We start from the raw sequence: 21,744 nt of genomic DNA, 5'->3' as shown, positions 1-21,744 counted from the left end.
CACGCAACCTGAGATTGGCAGATTCTAATACAATGCGGTATGAAACATATACAAATATTGTATTAAGGCTTTGCAAATACAAAAATTGGTAGGTGGCAGTATACCAAAAATTGTATTGGCTTCCGAGAATCTGGAAAAGGAAAATTTCGCATGTGTGAGTGTGCTCTGTCGCACTGGTTTCTCTTTTTTGTTCTATTTTTAGACTGGTCATGGCAGCAGCGGCGGCATCAATAACCAAAACATGTTTAAAAAGAAATTCGGGCGGCGGCGGGAATTGAACCGAGACACTATAAAGGTGATTCACAGTACCCTGTGCTCTAACCAGCACGGCTACAACTGCACATGGACAAACGAGAGGCTGAAAGCCATCATTAACAACACAAACGTGGCTTGGTGATGGAAGTGGTACAGCCGCCACACTGCACAATGGGCCCAGAGCCGTATTTACGAAGACAAAACTGTTTATAGACACATATTGTGTTTTAGAAAGTTTCTTTTTAATTGTTGATCCTATTTCCCCTTATTGTTATGTTAAGGTGATTCATCTGGTTAAACTGATTCAAAAATCTGCTTTCTAATAATTTTATTTACGAGTCCATTATGGATGGTGATGGATCGTTTAATTGGATATTCCACCAATAAGCAGCGCCAGAGGTCAAGCAAATTTTAAATTTCATATATCTCAGAACTCTGATCACTTAGAAAGTTTTATTATTATTATTATCTTTATTTACGAGATTTTCAGCCCTGGGCTGGTTCATCTCGGGTTAGAAAGTTGTTTTTTTTCGGCAATGTTGTTTGATTTATTAAGGCCTTTCAGTTGATTAGCTAATTGGTTCAAGATTCTGCCAGTGATCGACGCTAGTTGCAAATTAGTAGAAGCATGCAACTTTCACTAATTATCTCGAAAATATTCAGCAAGTTGTAAGTTTTTATAAAGTGTAAGGATAATTCTCAAATTTTATCTGCTAGTTGCATAACTAATTAGCCATGAATGATACAAATTTGAGCTCGATTGGATAGTTTTACATGAAGTTAGAGCGACTCTAGTAAAATGTTTCATATTTGAGTGTTCTTCGTTAAACTGATATATCTCATGATTGAGTGAACCGAATGAAATGAAATTTTGTACATTTATGTCTAATACATAGCTCATTGAAAAACCATTGACTTGACTTAAATACGTTTAAAGAAAACAAAATTACAGCTTTTTGATTATTTTACAAAAAAAAATCATTCATTTGCATAATTTTGCAAATGTGTAACTAGCGCTTCCTAGTGCCGAAATTTCGAAACAAGTGGACCATTAACTGTAAGCCCTTGACTTACCAAACGACATTGTCGAAGACACCAACTTTGTAAGTGACCAGAGTTCTGAAATATATGAAATTTAAAATTTGCTTGATCTCTAGCGCCGCCTAGTGGTATATACAAAAGCATGTCAAGTTTTATATATTGTCTAAAACATTTTTAGCAAGTTGTTACCTTTTATAAAGTCCACCAAAACTATTCAAATTTTGATTACTTGTTCCTCAACGAGATAGATAATAATTGGTACAAATTTGGGCTTGGTTGGTTAACTCTACACGAAATTAGAGCCCTTCTATTAGAATATCTGTTATTTGACTTCCGTTTATCAAATTACTGTACCTTAGGATTAAGCAAACCGAATTAAATTAAATCTTAAAAGTTTATGATTAATGTATTGGTTTTCATGTACAGTTGGACTCGACTAAAATATATCCAAAGAGAAAAGAAGTTACAATTTATTGAATACTTTTTGAAAAGTTCTAATCATTTGAATGTGTGTTTTTTTTTGCAAATTTGCTACATCTCTGTAGAACATTTTCAAATTGTATAGAGAATAATTAATCAGCAGAATTTTGGATAAGCCACACTCGAGTGACCGTGCTCATTTCACAATGATGCAAAAAAAATGACAGAACTTGGCAGAAACATTTTTGTCATCGTAAATACAACTCTAAGCTCATTGTGCACTGAAAAGCCCGCATCCGGCAGTGTGCTCCCAAGTAACAATTCTAATTTTATCAAAGTTTTTTAGCAATTCAAAAATCCTAAACATAAAACCATTGATGCCGACTTGAAAATGCTCTCGAGTTCTTATATGCCTCAATAAGCCCACGTTCTGGCTAGTTGGCCCAGTCTTATTAGGGTCGTATGCAAACCGGCTTAGGATTTCGGGTTGTATCATAGTTTTATCAATCTTCTAAATAAAACCATCTTCTGACTTGTCAAATAATTGTTTTGATTATTTTTCACTCTCAATGTTCGATCGTCAGAATAAATTATGATTGGTTGTTTATCCAGCCATCAATTGGAAAGATGCCGATCTGGAATTCAGGTTTGTTTTCCTATTTAATACGTGTCATGAGACATGCCACGGAAAATTTGTGGTGAATGTGACTGTGGTAATGACAAAAACTAAATACGCCACACAAACTATGCATAATTTGGAAGTTAAATGCATTTAAGTTACTCGGTGGAATTGGGTGCAAAAAAAGGTTTTTTCAACACAGCGGAGTTTAAAAGACATTATGTAATTTTTCCGACAAAATAAAATGACGGAAACGTGTTGTATGCTTTAATTTGATCTTAAGCTGTACGTGAAATCATAAAATTGAGTAATATTTTTTCTGTATTTACATGAATTATCCCGGCTAGGCGACATATTTTTCTGATAAAACTCCGTGTTCCTGATGATACCTCCAATAGGGCTAACCCTCCTGAGGTAGTCATAACTGAGCTCATGATAGAACTAGCGGTTTTATCACAGCACTTTTTTGGTTTATGTCACGGCCACGAAAACTTTTGTTGGTTTTATGCACTGCCTCACAGTTTTGTGTATTTGTTTACAAAAAAAATCTCTCCGACAACAACCGCAAATGAAAGTTTTATTGAAATGGTACATAATAAGTGATGAAACCAATTTATGTCTACTTGCAAGTCTTTAACTGAAGATGTTTATAGCAGAAGTTATATGATAGTTTTATGGAACGCCAAAGGTTCAAAGTAAAAAAAACTACCACATAAAACTAATTTAGAACAACTAGCTTTTTGACATGCTCGTATAAAACCAGGATAAAACATGAATAAACCTTCAAGGCATGCTGATTGTTACTTGGGCTGTTTACTAGTGGAAAATTCCTAGTAGACAATAGGACGCGAAGCTCAGCAGCGAAGCGAAAGTTATTTTTAGACGCAACCCGGTTCAACTTCTCGGGTTTCAATAGCGGTGTTTGTGTGTAGTGGTATGGAACCTGTGGAACCGTGTAGCGCATCTTAATACAACGAATGGATTATGATTTAACACATTTTCTGTACGTTTTTAATACATGAATTGGTAGAAAAGGCATACCTCAATTTTTGGTAGCTTTTCTTGTTTTGCGTACGTAAACAAGACAAATGATAGTAACCAATCAACTCTCACTTTGAGAGAAGTTATAGATGCCACTCAACAGCACGAGAACAATTAGACAGCTAGAAAAAATAACATTGCAGCCAATATCATCAAGATACGTTCTGAAACCTTGGTCATTGCTGTGCGTGCACTGACTGAGAAGTTTATCAGTTTATCAGCTACCAAAATAGTGGCTGAAATGGGTCATATCGTCGTCTTTGCGCAAGATGTCAATTTTCAGGAAAAAAAAAATACTTTGGGTTGTGCCTCTTTTCGCGAATCTAACATTATTCCCGAGTATTAGTCAATGATACGAACTAATGCTAACAACCCACGCATCGGAAATGGACTTGCGATTTGAAACTCGTTCTACAAAGTAAACTTGCAGATCTCTCAACTTTATCGAGAGCACCCCCATACTCCCGTTGTACTGAAGAACCCCGGATTCGGCATTGTACCGCTGTAGGAGGTATATTTATTAGGGGCTGCGACAACACATGCAAGCTGGGGAAAGCCTTCAGGTGGATTGTGCGATATTTGCCAGAAAACCATTCGCCAGAATGCCATTGGCCAGAAAGACATTTGCCAGAAAATACCATTTCCCAGAAAACCGTTTGCCAGAAAGAACCATTTCCCAGAAAACCATTTGCCAGAATGTACCATTCCCCAGAAAGTACCATTTCCCAGAAATTTTCAAAGTTCTCATTCCAGAAGTGTTCCCAATCTAATGATATACTAATCTAATGAAACTGTTTCCTGATGAAAACATATGTGAGGCGGAAAGAGACAGATTTCAATCATTAGCAACCTCTATTTAAAACATTCTAATTGAAAAATAAATCGCGTTTTTTTATTTCTTTGGGATCGATTAGCCCACGATAACGATTGTAAAGATGTAAAACTTTATTTTGTTCAGATTTATATGCGAAAGTTAAATAAATTATTGGAACTGATGTAAGAACAAACAAGAAATGGTTTTAGAATAACTTTGAAAGAAAAGCCTATAGTTTGAAGAAGGGTAAATCACTCTAGAACAAAAAATGACGTGAACTCAAACCTTTCAAATTTCACAATAAATTAAATCTTTTATGTTATTTAATTATTTTATTGCGCACAACAACTTATTTTTTCAATAAGAGCATTTTCACAAATTTGTCTGGTGGACAAGCTGATCGTGACGTGGATCCAATTGATCAAATACTATTTTGACGGAATTTGATCAATACTCACCAAAAACTTTCCTTTCTTCAACACATAGGATGTTCTTTCCAGTTTTCATTGATATGGAATTTTTGGATTAGCTTATTTTTTTTTCAAAGATTCCCTTCTTTCAATTGAAAGTATTTTTTGAAGCTTATTTTGACAATAACAATATCATGATCACTTTAAATCATATTTTTTGTGCCAAACAACAAAATTACGAACAACAATTTATGCCAAAAACAAGTCTTACAATAAAACTAGAAAGAACAGCCTGTGTTTAGAAGAAGGAAAAATTCACTATTTGAACTAGAGAGAATTGCTTCGTAGTTTTTTGTACCGAAACCTTGATGTGAAACTAGTGAATTTTGCCTTCTTTTAAACATAGGCTGTTCTTCTTAGTTAGTAAGACCAGATTTTGACATTAATTGTTGATTGGGGTAAAACAATAAGGCAATAATAATATTGTAGAAGTATCAGCTAATTATGGGAAAACCGAACAAACTTAAGAAACCGTTCCGATTCTTGTTCCATAATCACTGAATTGCTATTCGTGATCATCATTCTACCCATTGACCATTCGGCCTAATGGACTTCGGTCAGCAGTATTTTCACCATACCAAATATTTGTAGACCTATGCACTTATAGCCTAGTTACATCGAAGTTTCGCGCTTAGTATCATGCAGGCGTATCTGCAATGATCGATTTCTCTTCATCGATTTTCTCTTTGCTCAATAACTAGTGGTGAGTCATTTCCAGTTGTTTTCGTTGTTCTAGCCCTAGTCGACCTTCATCGAAACAAACCAAGAGATCATCCTAGCAGTGAACATATTGAATTATTGTAAAATATTGAAACTGACGGACGACATTTTTTATGTTGATGGACTGAAAAATATCCACCAAATTCTCACAACTCATCTTTAGTTTCAAATAATTCTTAGAAAATGGAGGAAATTTCTATTTGCCCGAAAGTACCATTTGCCAGAATGTACCAATCCCCAGAATTTAATATTTAATATTTAATTCTGGGGATTGGTACATTCTGGCAAATGGTACTTTCGGGCAAATGGTTTTCTGGCGTTTGTCATTCTGGCGAATGGTTTTCTGGCGAATGGTTTTCTGGCAAATATCGCACAATCCTTCAGGTGAAACGGGACGCCGTGTTATTTTTCCTATCTTGCCTCTCTTTCTAACAATTTGCCTCGCGATTTTGAAGATGGTAATCTCGAGTTCTATCACACTGAAGATGTTGAAAACCAATCAGCATATGCACTGCAAGTGAGCATACACAATGATAGAATTTTGTTGCAAAATATGAAGTAGAATCTGAGATTACCATCTTAGTAGCCACAGAGCAATGGCGGATATTTCCTCGACCGTCCCGTCCGCCCTTCATCGTGATCGGCAATATGCAGAGACACGTGGTCGGACGCTTGCTGAGGATCAGAGGCCGATTCTTCATAGTCAACGTGCTCAACCCACACTCAGGAAGTACTAATAATGACAAAGATGCAATTTACGAGCAGCTTCAACACGAGTAGGGTAGCGAACCACTTGGGCAACGGCCGGTATTTTGGGCACTCTTCGCCATAACTCAGTCAATTCCAAACCAATTGACTTGAAATTTTGCATACGGCTAGATACTATACGTATCTCATCGCGTTCCAAAAAATGTGTCAATTTGTTCAGAGTTGTCTAAGTTATAGCAGAAAAGTGCCCAAAATAGGACCCCTGCCGAGATGGTTCCACTTCCCTATAACCGCTTCCCAAACCACGACGTCAAGATCAAGGTCATGAGCTAACGGCTGCGATTAAGAACTTGCCCTGGGGTCTCGCAGCCACATCGGGACTACTCGCAGACTTGGAGCCAAGTTGGATTTCATTAGAGTTTCATTAGTTCCTTGTTGAGGCTTCGTTACCACGAGCCCCGGGCATGCACCAGCTGTGGTGTCCTGCCAGATTTTGATTCAGCCTTGGATCCAGCCCTTGCTTGCAGATGTCTCCTCCACCCTTTCGTAGTGTGTGGCTGGCCCACCTCCATGTACGTTCTCGACTTACTATTGATTTTGGTTTGGTCGATGGAACTCAGTGTTCGCCCAACCGGTTGATGTCAGTCCTCCATCATCGGCCGCGTCCCACATTTTCCAGGTCGTTCTGCACCTGGTCCGCCCACCTTGTACGCTGCTCTCTAAGTTTTCTTGTACCATGCGGATTTCTTACGAGCACCAACTTTGCAGGGTTGTTGTCCAGTATTCTCATAACATGCTCCGTCCATCGTATCCTTTCAGATTTTGCCATCTTCCGGATGTTAAGTTTGCCGTACTCTGCAGCAAGTTCAAGGTTTAATCTTCGACGCCACACGCCTTTCTCCAATACACTGCCGAAAAAGGTGCTAAGCACCCGCCGCTCGAACACTTCGAGTGCTTGCATGTTTATGATTAGACGTATCTAATCGTAGAGGAGGCGTTTGTAGAAGCTTTCTCCCCTCCCTTTGCCAGGGAGTCCACTCACGCCTGCTTGTTCCGTCTACAGAAGCGTTTGGTTTCCTTTTTTAGAGCCGCATACCGTTGCGTTGGCGAGACTCTTGTTCTGGTTCTGCTCTGGTTCTTTCCCGCTCTATCGCAGCCTTTGCTTCTTCAGGCTCCTCTATTATCCGCCAGGTTGCATCAGTGATACACTCTTTTCACCCAGTACATAGCTCACTCAGCTTGATCTCGCTGGTGTTTTACGCTTCCACCTTCCGGAACATCCGCTGCTCGAGTTCTAAGTTCGTCAAAGAACGATCTCTTTACAGCTAGATCTTCCGGTCAGCGTGTGTTAAATCGTCGTCCAAGTCTTCCCTGTGGGTACTGGTTCGAGCAACGTGAACCCGTGTTATTAATAACTGCCACACGCATCTTCCAATAAGTGGCTCCCATTTGATATACACCGCCTGTGCCTGGGCGCTGTGTAGTAAACCAGCTCTTCAGTTCTGGATTGCGATGTCGCTTGGAATACCGGGATATAACAATATTTGTTCCAACGGTAGGTACCAAGATTGTGTTCTCCAAAGCTCCAGGATAACGAGCTTCATGTGTAGTGCCTCGCAGACGGCATGTTCTAATTTACCTTACTGGGATAGCGTTTAAACATTTCTATTCCAGTTCAGATTCGTCGTTTCATGCTAAAAATAGTCCGCGATCTTTATCTGATGACTTCTTGAACGGTTTGTTAAGATTCGGAACCAATACCCAAGTAACACACTTGTCACCGAAGAGTCACGGCGGCGCAGGTTTTTGTTGCGCAGAAGTCACTGTGACTTACTTCTAACAAATAAACACTTACTTGCTAGAATTAAGTCACAATGGCTTCTGCACAACAAAAACCTGCGCCGCCGTGACTCTTCGGTGACAAGTGTGTTTCTTGGGTAGGTTGTTGGTCAAAGGTCTCCTATCCACAATTATGGGTATGCACGGCTACTATTCAACATTCTTGGAAATTGCCCTGCCAACCCCATTTCTTGCGGGTTTGGAAACCTCCTGGACACTGGGTTCGCCGTAGAGCGCAGCGAGCATTTTTTGCCGTTCTCCTGCATAACACTAGAGATCGAACTAACAACGGGTCAACTGAAAACATCGAGTGCTTGCATACATACATTTATTTGTTCAACATCATTAAGACAAGACATAATCAACTGTAAAACATGATATTCTCGGCCTTTGCAGTCTTAAAGAGCAGCGAGAAACGATATTCTCTCTACATCCGACGCGACGGTTTCGGTAATATTTCGGATGTAAAGAGAATATCGTTTCTCGCTGCTCTTTAATACTGCAAAGGCCGAGAATATCACGTTTCCCAGCTAAAGTTCCCACAGTCGAAAGCAACCATATTCCGACATAATCAACAATAGTACGCCACAATACTCGGTTTGTGGCTGCCGCTCTCCATCCTCGGTCGCGCCCGATGCTCGCCAAGTCACGCTCCACCTTGTCCGCCCATCGTGCTCTCTGCGCTCCACACCTTCTTGTGCCAACCGGATCAGTTGCAAACACCAGCTTTGCAGGGTTGTTGTCCGGCATTCTTGCAACATGCCCTGCCCACCTATCCTTCCGGCTTTGACCACCTTTTGGATGCTGGGTTCGCCGTAAAGTGCAGCGAGCTCGTGGTTCATCCTCCTCCGCCACACACCGTTCTCCTGCACACCGCCGAAGATCGTTCTTAGCACGCGTCGCTCGAAAACTCCGAGTGCTTGTAGGTCCTCCTCGAGCATGGTCCATGTCTCGTGCCCGTAGAGGATCACCGGTCTTATTAGCGTTTTGTACATGGTGCATTTGGTGCGTGGGGGACTCTTTTTCGACCGCAGTTTCTTCTGGAGCCCGTAGTAGATCCGACTTCCGCTGATGATGCGCCTCCGAATTTAATGGCTCAAGTTGTTGTCAGCCGTCAGTAAGGATCCGAGGTAGACGAATTCCTCCACCACCTCGAAAGTATCCCCGTCTATCGTAATATTACTACCCAGACGGATCCGGTCGTGTTCGCTAGCAGATCCTTCTTGAGCATCTTGTTCATGGACCACGGGTCTTAGGGGTTGTCCATAAACCACGTGGTCATTGGGGGGGGGGGGGGGGTTGTTCGGCCAATGTTGAAAAGTCCCAAAAAAATGACCACGTGGTTTATGGACAGCCCCTTATTAGCGGTACATTTAGTGAGGGTGTGAATCTTTTTTTACTGGAGTTTCTTTTGGAGCCCATATTAGGAGAGTCTTGGTACTTCACAGCTCACTTCATTATCAACTGTTAACAAGGAACCAAGATAATCGAATACCTCCACCACCTCGAAGGTATCCCCATCTACCGTAATACTGCAGCTAACGTTTGTCCTTTCACGTTCTGTTACGTCTACCATTTAGCACTAGTCCGGCCTTTACTGCCTCTTGATTCAGGTGGGTGTACCCTGTACAGCTCTGTCAGCGTTCCATATGTTCTACCGATGATATCAATGTCGTTCGGATTGCTCAGATCGGTTGAAAACCATACCCCGACTACTCCTGAGTTTCCGCATGACTCCCTCTAGGTCAATGTTAAACAGCAGACACGAAAGCCCATCTCCCTGTCACAGTCCCCGTCCACATTCGAACCAACTAGAATGTTCGCCCGAAATATTTACGTAATTTTGCATACCGTCCATCGTTGCTTTTGTCAATCTTACCTACTACATACTAATAACCTCAATTAAAGAATCTTACCTACTACATACTAATAACCTCAATTAAAGAAGAAGCGTAGTGAAAAGAAATGGAGTTGCAATGCTGTTATCCAGTACGGTAGCACTACCAGCAGGTAGGGGAAGGTGGGGTAATTGCACCCCCTAAGCAAACGTAGCCCTATAACTAAGATTAGGATGATTTTATGGGTGTCTTGCGTTTTCAAAGTTAGTTCATTTATTTGACTAAGAGACGCCAACTTTTGGTCCGCGTGGTATCAATTTTACCGAATCAAACTAACAATTTAAAAAAGTGTTACGTTTTGGGTGCTGAAAAACTGTTGGGGGCAAAACGCACCTTGAGGTGGGGCAATACGACCTCTGGCATTTCCCGCTTTGAATTTTAATGAAATACCAGGCGGCTCCATCTTACTATTTACGGCAGCAAATGGAAGGTGTAGGAGGCGAATGGTAGTTAATAGGTGGATTCCATATAATCAGCGCGCAATCGCTTAAATTGGGTGCGCTTCAAATTAGACAATTTTTCCAAATGTGGAAAATCATCGCTTTTCGGATGGAGGGATGTTGAGGATACCACACATCAGGCCTATGTACCTACAGAAAAGCAACACGAAGCGATGATCAGGTATAGAGCTTATTTAAAAAGTCTATATTAATAAAATAACTATGTAAAATAAAATTTATCGTTTGAGTAATCATTTGATAAAATTTTTCGATTAAAAATGATATAATGTCATATGAATGGCTATGATTTTTTTTTTGTCTAGTTCATTTATTTATGGCTCAATCGTCTATAAAAATTATATTGAAGACCCACTGAAAGATTTTCTAGGCAAGAAAAAAATCGCCGCTGCATGGCTCAAGAAACAGTTTCTTGTCTACATAGTAAATGGCTATTTTCGGAGCATATCTTACTGTAGAGTTTAATGGCACCATCGGTTTCCCCGAGGGAATTTTTGGCGATACACCTGTACGATCCAAAGTCGGCCTGGCTCACAACCTTGATGCTCAGTTTCATCACCACTCTGTATGCGTTGTCTATCAGCACTGGCTCGTATTTTCCGCCTGCACGACACGGCGCCGAAGGGACCCAATCCGTTTGATGGCCCACAGCAGCAGCAGCAGCGACAGGAGCAACGATCGACCAGGATCCGAGCCAGTAGTCCATGTGGCGTGTGGAATGAAAGAAAACAACGAAAAACGGTTTGAGAATGATACTTGACACTAACCACGGCGCATGTGGAATTCGACGAGGACGACGGAAAACGGATGGGGGAACTTGTTAAATTTGCATAATTGTAGCGGTGTGATTTTCATACTCGGGCGGAAAATCATACGAAAATGGCACACAGTTTGGTCAGCTCGAGCTGTTGTTTTCCGCTGCTGAATTCCCTGTTGTCGGTTATTGTCATGCTAATGAGAGAGCAGTGAGACGCCATTTGAGCGTGAAAATAATTCATAGTGAAGCAGTGAGCAATTTCCAATGGAAAAAGAGATACGCATTCATATAGGTTGGTGCTTGTAATCGGTTAATGGAGTATAAGGTCACTAAAAATAAAAACTTACGCATGCAAATCAGGAATTCAGTCAAGAACGGGTTTCACTCTTAACACCCAACATTCCCCTATTATCTTTCGTTACACTCGGCCTTAGAAGAAAATACCATTTCTTACGCTAAACTAAGTCTCAAGAACAAAAGGTGACGATGTGACAATCATACGAAAGGAAATAAAAGCCAGTAAAAAGAAACTGTATGCAAATTGATGAGGATCTTCTTAAAATAGAAAGCACGCTTCTGCGATGTCAGGAGAATTTAAATTGGATGATTCCGGAAAAGAGTGGAAGCTTTGTCTCACTTTGCCAGTGATTTGCACCACGAACTCTTTTCGCAACTGCCCAGCAAATGACCTCATTATTGGCTGTGATTTGCACACCTCCATATCGCTTATCGGCTTTTCACCGCTTCTCGAAACTTTCCTACGTGGAATGTGAAAATCAGTTCGCTGATTCCGGCGGTCGAACATGTGCACAACCTTGGCCCAGAGTGGCAACGAATAATTGAATTAACCTAATTTCGGCTTAATTAAGATATTATAGTTTCTTCGATTTTTACCTGGCGATTTTCCAAGCCACCGCGATTTTTGTTTCCGCTTTCCATCCACCTCCGATGACTACGATGACCCAGGTGGAATCGCAAGATACATAAATTAGGCTTATCAATTCGATAAGCAAACCAAATCCAACTCATCGGTCGATGGTAGCTTACCAAGCAAATCAAATATGTAAGTCTTGTTGGAATGCTTGATTTTATTAAGCTTTGCTTCACGGTAGCGACTGGATATGGTTTTATCACTGAATTAAAGGTACCCCACGCATTTAGTTGTGTTAAGGACAAGCTCGTTAGCATCCCAAGATGGCCGCCAATGACCGACCTTTGCAGCTACTCACGATTTAAGACGCACAAACCTCATAAAAACCTAAACCAGCGCCGACCTTCTTATTTTAAGCTCATGACAAGAGAGCAAGATTTAAAAAAATACACTATCGTTAGTTGTTAACATCTTCAGATTTGTACATTTGGATATTCTGGTACAATGTTGAACTGGGACTTGAAGATGTTTGTCCTCAATCAGCAAGGGAGTAATGCCAATGAATATTTTGCACATTTGGTTGCAATGCTTAGGATGGAAAGTACAATTTTGCCTTGCCCATGGTAGAATGATGAGCACGAAGATGTTGATGTGTAGCTTTTGTTCCTTTTCCAGTCCTATTGGGGGTCCATTATGAGTTGCCGTTAGTCGATATCCCAGTTTCCGGGTCCGTTAGAGCATATGCTCAGAAGAGGGTCAGGTGTCAGCTGCTTTCGGGGGGCAGAGCAGTTGACGAAAAATTGCAAGTGCCGGGGCTGGGATCGAACCCATGACCATCCACTTATGAAGTGAACGTGTAGCCACTACGCCACGGGCCCCGGCTAACATCTGATATTGTCAAACAGTTTTCTAGCCGAGGGCGTTTTCAAGAATTCATATTTCTGCATTATTTCCATTTTGTTGAAAAATTTTCATCCAAAATCGTTAAGCCAAAAAAATCGAGAAAATATCGATTTATATTAGAAATTGTTGGCAACTGTTTGGCATCCCATATGCATAACCAGTGAATATTTCGAAACAAATTCGAGGTACCTATCGGTGTCAGGCCATTCGGCCGAAGATCATTAGGCCGAAGGCTATTCGGCCGAATGGTCATTGGAACTTATTTTTGCCGTTACGTCCCCACTTGGATAAAACTTACTTCTCAGCTTAGCAGTGTACTATGAGCACTTCCACAGTTATTAACTGAGAACTTCTGCTGCTAATGACCATGGTGCATGTAGCGTGAGGCAGGTACAAAGATACATTATAGTCAAAAAATTCAAGGAATTTTCCTTTACGAAAGGTTCCTGTACCAACTGGGAATTGAACCAGTCACCCTCAGCATGAACTTTTCTTTCTTTTGAACATAGGTCGTTCCTTCTAGTAACACTGCCAATAGTTATTTATGCAACAAGTTGCAAAATGATGATTTTTTCAGCACGGGTCGTACATTTACCCAACGAGGCTTGCCGAGTTGGATAAATACGACGAGTGCTGAAAAAATCGAGTTTTGCAACGAGTTGCATACAAAGTTTTTTTGTAATTGCAAAAAAAAAAGAATAGTTCAATCTCTTATTGCTAAACAAACATGTATCAAGAGCAACCACGTGCGCGCCTTAAAGCGCGTCTGCGTAGTATTTTTGTTCGATCAGGTAGGCTATGGTAGGCTGGGTGTCACAAATTTTCAAGCTCCCGTTGTTGTCATGCAGCAGTATAGGGAAGAACGAAAGCAGTTGCAGTCACTGTCGCTACACCTGATCTGCATGCAGTCCTTATCAAAATCTAAATCATCCTGATTCGGACTCGAGCGGCTCAGTGGATATAGAACCAGCAGCTGTACCAACGGAAGTCGTGATAGTTTGAAAAAAGTGTGTACTGGCAAAGGTGCCGAAAGGTACTACTTTTCGGCACTTTTGTTTTAGTAAAGAAAAGTAGGCCGTTATATTGTCCTTACCGCGAGTGAAAAGTAGGGGAATATGCAATTACAAAAAATAGTTTTTGGCGCTTAAAATGCTGATATTGAAATCATAAATTTTTCCTTCTTTTAAACATCGGCTATTCTTTCTAGTTTCATTGTTAAAATACGTTTTGACAATAATTGTTAAAAACCCAGATTAATCCACCTAGTGATGATAGTGCCTTTCTCGTCGAATATGTACTCATCATCTTTCCGTCGATATACATAAACCGAAGTGTTCCTAAATCCTGAGAATACCTTAATTAGAACAGCAGGAGTTTTATCAAACCTTTCATCGAGTAGGGAAACTTTTTGATGGCTCATATTCTGATGTTATGTGCAACGTATAGGCAGAGCTGAAAAATATCAGACTTCTCAGTTGACTGCTTGATCACCTTCACTATCACTGGAGGCCGAATAATATGAATACGATAGTTACAAACTAAGATATTTTTTTCCACAATCATAGATCACTTTGCAGTCTTCAACAAAGTTTTTTGCATGAGTTTGATTCAATTTTACATTTAACCACTTCCGACGGGATACCCTGAACCGGTTCCGGGAAAGTACCGATTGTCCCAAATATGATCTGAGCCTAGTTTCTTGCTAACTGTGCATCAGGTTTCCTATAAAGCTGCGAATTGATGTGTCCCAGCATGGGTTTGTTCATTTCAACTTGTGACCAATTCCGCCGGGACACTCGGAACCGGTTCTGGAACACAACTCTAACTAACATTGGTCTCTATTAATGTGATCTGAGGCTTTCTTTTCTTGCAAACCGTTCACGATTCACGATTCACGAAAGTCACGATTTGATGTGTCACATGCATGGGTTTGGCTCAATTTTATATTGACAACTTTCGGAGGGACTCCCGAAATCGGTTCCCGAATACTACCGGTTGCTCAAATGTGGTCTAAGACTATTTTCTTGCTGACCGTTCTTCAGGTTATCGAAAAAACACTATTTAATGTGCCGCATGCATGGGTTTGGTTTGCTTTTATATTTGTCTACTTCCGACGGGACACACGGAACCGGTTCGGGAACATTACCGGTTCAGATATGGTTCGAGACTATTTTCCTGCCAACCATTCATAAGGTTTTCGAAAAAGCGGCTATTTGATGTGTCGCATGCATGAGTTTGGTTCACTTTTTTATTTGGTCACTTCCGGCGGGACACCCGGAACCGGTTCCGGAACACTACCGATTCAGAACTTGAAAAGTACTTAAAAATTATGAAACTCTTTCGAAGACATTGCATGAATCACTTTCGCCGCGAAACTCAATGTCCCTCTTTTTTTTTTTCAATTCGTCCCACTGTGTGGCGGTGCGCCAGATATGGTCCGAGATTATTTTCCCGCCAACTTCTCATCAGGCTTTCGAAAAAGCCGCTATTTAATGTGTCGCATGCATGGGTTTGGTTTGCTTTTATATTTCCGACGGGACACACGGAACCGGTTCGGGAACATTACCGGTTCAGATATGGTCCAAGACTATTTCCCTGCCAACCGTTCATCAGGTTTTCGAAAATGCCACGGTTTAATGTGTCGCATGCATGGGTTTGTAGTATTTTCATATCTTGCCCCTTCCTGGGGTACCGATTCAACCGGAACACCTAAATTGCCATAACTCCGGAACGGCTGGACCGATATGAACCATTTTCAATAGGAAACAATGGGACCAGATTCCTCGTGGAATGAACCATCGGTCGTTAAAATCGGTTGAGATTTAGTACATAAAAGTGATGTGAGTTTATTTTGTACACACACATACACACAAAGACATCATCTCAATTCGTCGAGCTGAGTTGATTCGTATATGTGATTCGACCTCCGGGCCTTCTATCAAAAAGTCATTTTTGGAGTGAACATATAGCCTTTCCAGTACACTTAGTGTGCGAGAAAGGCAAAAAGGTAAAACAACAGATCCGTTTCTAGTTTCATAACTGCAGAATTGCAATTCATCCTGATGACCATTCGGCCTAATGACCTTCGGTCTAATAGCTTTCGGCCTAATGACATTCGGCCTAATGACCCTGCATCATATCTATCTTGTGTAGCAATTACCTTTTTATTGTAGCATGTATTCGGCCAAATAACCTTTTAAGCTTATGACCTTTACTGCCTTGTTTCAGGCCTTATATTTTTATTTTTCAGCCTAATGACCTTTGCTAGGCAGGCCAATAACCTTTTCGGCATAATGACGTTTCGATCAAATGTACTTTCGACCAAATGCCATTCGACCAAACGTCATTCGATTATATGTTTTTCAACCATATGTAGCAATATACTTAAAGAGGTCCCCCACAACCGATCGCGACCATGATCGAGGAGGACCTGCAAGCATTTGGAGTATTCAACAAGAGTACTAGCCACTCTCGGGGGGGAAGAGTAACTGACGAAGTGCCGGGGCTGGGATCAAACCCATGGCCATCCGCCTATGAAGCGAACGTGTGACCACTGCGCAACGGGTTCCGGCAGTTGTCCCATATTCTGAAGAGAATTCCGCACACGGCTTTGTAAACGAGACTTGAATAACAGATCAAGTTCAGCACGATCAGAGGGATGGGAATCCGAGCAAAGTCCAACAACAACATTACAGTAAATCGAAAACATGATTTGAATTCAGCAACAGATCATATCACATTGTGATATCAGTTTATCTTTACTTAATTTGATTTCATTTTTTCTTGTATTTGCTGTCATTTAACATTAATTTAAATATTAAGTGTTAGAATAATTTTAAATATTTTAGTAAACTACGTAAAGTATTTCTAAGGATATATCATTAGTGCAATTATTTTATTGCATTTATAATTTGATATCAATCGGAAAACTCTACATTTGGCGACAAACATATCTTAAGGTCCAATCTGCAAAAGAGAGGCTCTCTTTGTTCCGATTCTCTTCAAATTATTACGATGTCACAGTGGACATTTTAACAATTTATTATTTATTTATTATTTATTATTTACTAGCTGTCCCGGCAAACTTTGTCTTGCCGCCTTTTGGTAGTTTGACAACTGTTGAAAATAGCACCGCACTCTAGATTGGTTTCATTTTCGATTGTGTTGATTTCCTTCCCAGCTCATGAAAAATCAATACTTTATCAATTTTCTTACTTTTCTAGTTGATTTTCCTAACTTTTTCGGCATATAAACACAGCCAACATGAATACGAATCGAACCGTGCATGAGCCATGCTTATCGGTTCAGCCGTTCGTAAGTTTTGTTGCCTCAAAGGAACTTCAAACTCATTTTTATATATATAGATAGATAGATAGATTATAAAATGTACATTCATCGGACTAATTGTCCTAGTGAATATTTCTAAAACTATATGTAACATGAGGACAAAAAAGGACTAACGTGTATGTAAGGCCATTATCTTGTTCTTAAAACTAGTCGTCGAAGCGTTAAAAATTAAAGAACTGCTGAACACGACAGAACTCGGTAATCATAGCTGGAATAGGAGCATTTTTTTTTTTTTTTTTTTTTAATCATCTTTATTAGTATCTCAATCAATTTTTACATTCTTCAACTTAATCTAGGTGTTCTGTGTATTATAACACACTATCATCCTAATTTGGTGAAATAAATTTAAGCTATTATCAATACTAATTAATAACATATTACATTTCATTTGCTGTAGCAGTTAAGAGTTTTTGCAGGCTTTATTTTTCACCTGCGTGTCAGAAATACATTTTTTTCAACTTATCCTAACCCCAACCCACCTTAAACTAATTATACAAAGAGCTAATCGTAGCAATAGAAGACTGCAACGATTTTTGACGAAAGTTGGCAATGATTTTAGTTGACATCTGTTCCAATGTTTCAATATTAGAAATTTGATGCAACTCATTAGTGCTATACCAGGGAGGCAACTTCAGAATCATTTTCAAAATTTTATTTTGAATCCTCTGAAGTTGCTTCTTTCTGGTATTGCAACAGCTCGACCATATTGGGACAGCGTACAACATGGCCGGTCTGAAAATTTGTTTATAAATCAAAAATTTGTTTTTGCGACAAAGTTTTGATTTTCTATTAATAAGTGGGTATAAACACTTAATGTATTTATTGCACTTAGTTTGAATGCTTTCTATGTGGTTTTTAAAAGTTAAGTTTTTATCTAGTAAGAGCCCTAGATACTTAACTTCTTCCGACCAATTTATTGGAGTTCCCCTCATAGTGACAACATGTCTACTTGAGGGTTTCAAATAAAGAGCTCTTGGCTTATGTGGGAATATGATAAGTTGAGTTTTGGAAGCATTTGGAGAAATCTTCCATTTTTGCAAATAAGAAGAAAAAATATCTAAACTTTTTTGCAATCTACTACAAATGACACGCAAACTTCGCCCCTTGGCTGAGATTCCTGTGTCATCTGCAAATAACGATTTTTGACATCCCTGTGGCAAATCAGGTAAGTCGGAGGTAAAAATATTGTATAAGATTGGTCCCAGTATGCTGCCTTGTGGAACACCAGCTCTTACAGGTAATCTATCTGACTTGGAATTTTGATAATTTACCTGAAGTGTTCGATCCGATAAATAGTTTTGAATAATTTTAATAATGTATAGTGGAAAATTAAAATGTTTCAATTTTACGATCAAGCCTTCGTGCCAAACACTATCGAATGCTTTTTCTTTGTCAAGAAGTGCTACACCAGTGGAGTAACCTTCAGATTTATTTGAACGAATGAAATTCGTTACCCGTAAAAGTTGATGAGTAGTCGAATGACCATGGCAGAATCCGAACTGCTCATTGGCAAAAATAGAATTTTCATCGATATGAATCATCATTCTATTTAAAATAAGTTTTTCAAAAAGTTTACTGATAGATGACAGTAAGCTAATTGGACGATAACTAGAAGCTTCGGCAGGATTTTTGTCAGGCTTCAAAATTGGAACAACTTTAGCATTTTTCCATTTTTCAGGAAAATATGCTAACTGAAAACATTTGTTAAATATATTAACCAAAAATGATAAGCAACTTTCTGGAAGTTTTTTGATGAGAATATAGAAAATTCCGTCATCACCCGGAGCTTTCATATTCTTAAACTTCTTTATAATAGATCTCACTTCGTCCAAATCAGTGCCCAATGAATTGTCGAAAATGTTCTCATGATTGAGAATGTTTTCGAATTCGCGGGCAACCTGATGTTCTATTGGACTAGTGAGACCTATACTGAAATTATTTTTTTTTTTTATTTTTTTATTTTTTTTTCCTGATGGTCCCGTAGGAGTTTGTAAACTCCACCTCCACCCCATACGCTTCATTTGTAAATGGGAGGCTTACAAGACAGTTATCAATTTGATATTTAAATTCCTATCGTCCTCAAGTCCAGTTAATTCATCCTTATATATTCAATGCTCCCGCGTATGTCCATCTTAGGTCATGTTCTTTATAAATACTACACATTTGCGCTTAAATCTCAGCTCATTGGTCTCCTCTTTTATTTCGTCTGGTAGCGTGTTAAATAGTTTAAATCCTTTGAAAAATAATGAATTCTGTGTTCCTGTCATCGTCAAGTTTGGTAAGCGAAAGTCATTGGCTCTTCTCGTCTCGTACTGATGCACCTCTGATCCATATTGTATGTTTTCTGTCAAATATTTTGGTGTCAATCCGTGCTTAATTTTAAAAATAAGAGTCAGGGTTCGAAGTGTTATTCTGTCCTTCACTGACATCCATTGCAGCATATCTCTCATCAGTTTAGTTGACGTCATCCTATCACATCCTAATATCAATCGCATTGTCCGGTTTTGCACAGTCTGCATTCTCGTCATTTGCCGTTTTGAAGCTAAAAACAGAATGGAAGCACAATATTCAAAGTGTGGAGCCACTAGAGTCTTATACAGCATCACCTTGTTGTCAAATGATAAAAACTTGTTAATTTTACATAGCATTCCATATTTTGAAGCTGCTTTCCGAATTACGTAGTCAATATGCTCGTTGAAATTGAGTTTCTCGTCAACCATCACTCCAAGGTATTTTACCACATTTACTTGTTCTACAACTTCGCTGTCAATTGATAGGGTGTCAGCATAGCCAGTCCTTGTTTTGTTCGTAATTATCATATACTTTGTTTTCTTGACATTCAATTTCAGTTTTTTCATCTTTAGCCATTCCGTCAGTTTAATTAATTCAAGCTTCATTACTGCATAGGCTTCTGCAATACTGTCAGCGATAATGAACAAAACTGTATCGTCAGCGAACAAATTCACATTACCAAACGTCACATTATCCTTAATATCGTTAATATATAAAATAAAAAGTATTGGCCCTAGCACGCTACCTTGTGGAACTCCTAATTCAACGTATTTATCCTCAGACTTTTGTCCTCCATACAAAGTAGCCTGTGTTCTCATTGACAAATAACTTCTGAACCAGTCAACAACCTTACCACTAATTCCTATATTTTCTAGAGTACGCAATAACTTTTCCCTGTCAATGGTTTCAAATGCTTTCTTTAAATCTAAAAAGATTGCTAAAACTACTTTTTTATCTTCTAAAGCCTTTTTCCATTTAACAAGTAATAGGTTTAATGCTGTTTCGCAAGAATGTTGCTTCCTAAAACCTGATTGTTCTGGCAATAAAATATCATGCTTGTTGACAAATTTCATTAATTCTTCTTTGACAATGAGCTCGATTACTTTTTCGTATAACGGAAGCATGTTTATTGGCCTCCTATCTTCGGGTTTTTGAGAGTTTGGCACTTTCGGTAGTGGCACCACTAAAGACTTCTTCCAGCTTGTTGGGAATTCTCCTCTACTCAGGGACATATTAATCACTGCAAGAAACTCGTGTTTGATTGCCTCAAATGCATCGATCATCACTGTTGTGTTAACGTTATCGATTCCTCCACACTTTTTCAAGTTCATTACAGTGTTTTTCAACCTGATCATATCAACGGGCTCAAATACTGACCATATATCACTTGAATTTCGGCCTGCTGCATTCCCAGCATAATTCAAATTAGCCTCCGGAATACTGTCGTGAATCTGCTTAACGCTATCAACAAAATACTCGTTCAATTTATTTATTTATTTGATCACTATCTTCGTCATGGACGCACAGATTGTTTGATTATCCTATATTCCTAATACTATTCTTAAATTCTAATTTTGACATGTTGAAATCAAAGTTAACACTAACCACATTAAAGGCACTTAAACAAGCACAAAAAGGACTATTTTGACCATAATTTGTCCTATGCAGAGGAATTGTCAAAAGAGATGAGCTACGGAATTGTCGTGGTGGGACGTTCAACGGAATTTCACCAAGAAGAGCTGGACAATCAATATTTCCACTGAAGAGGTCGAAGACAAATAGCCGCTGAAGCTTCACTCTTCGCGCCGCTAACGTTTCCAAATTTATGAGCTGACAACGCTCCGGATAACTTGGGAGGCTAGCTGGATCTGTCCATGGAAGATGTCGTAATGCGAACCGCAAAAATTTACGTTGTACACGCTCAATCCTTAACATTTGCGTCGCATGATACGGTGTCCAGACAGGAGCCGCATACTCCAGAATGCTTCGAACCAATGCGCAGAACAAAGTTTTAAGTGCGTAGACATCAGTGAACTCCGATGCATGTCGACGAATGAAGCCTAACGCTGACCATGCTTTAGCAGTGACTATTGAGATGTGCTCGTTGAACCTGACTTTTGAATCAATGAACACTCCGAGGTCGTTTATGGAATGAACACGCACAACTGGGGTTGATCCGATGGAATACTGGTTAGTAACCGAAGCGTGGCGGCGAGTGAAGGATATAACTTTGCATTTGCTTTCATTGATGAGCATTCCGTTGTCACCGCACCACACAAGTAGCGCGTCTA

General features: G+C 39.6%; 1 protein-coding gene across 5 annotated transcripts in view; it reads right to left on the bottom strand.

Moving 5' to 3' along the window:
- LOC109428278 (opioid-binding protein/cell adhesion molecule homolog) overlaps positions 1 to 21,744 on the bottom strand; it is a 189,254-nt gene that overhangs the window by 11,335 nt on the left and 156,175 nt on the right. For all 5 annotated transcript variants that reach the window (XM_062851599.1, XM_062851600.1, XM_062851602.1 and 2 more), the window contains one exon: positions 10,737 to 10,886. In XM_062851599.1, coding sequence (XP_062707583.1) covers positions 10,737 to 10,886 — 150 coding nt within the window. The remainder of the gene's footprint in view (positions 1 to 10,736; positions 10,887 to 21,744) is intronic.

Source organism: Aedes albopictus, chromosome 2, assembly GCF_035046485.1.
Source record: "Aedes albopictus strain Foshan chromosome 2, AalbF5, whole genome shotgun sequence".
Classification (NCBI taxonomy): domain Eukaryota; kingdom Metazoa; phylum Arthropoda; class Insecta; order Diptera; family Culicidae; genus Aedes; species Aedes albopictus.
Note: the sequence above shows the minus strand (reverse complement) of the source record. Positions and strands in the feature narration are given on the sequence as shown.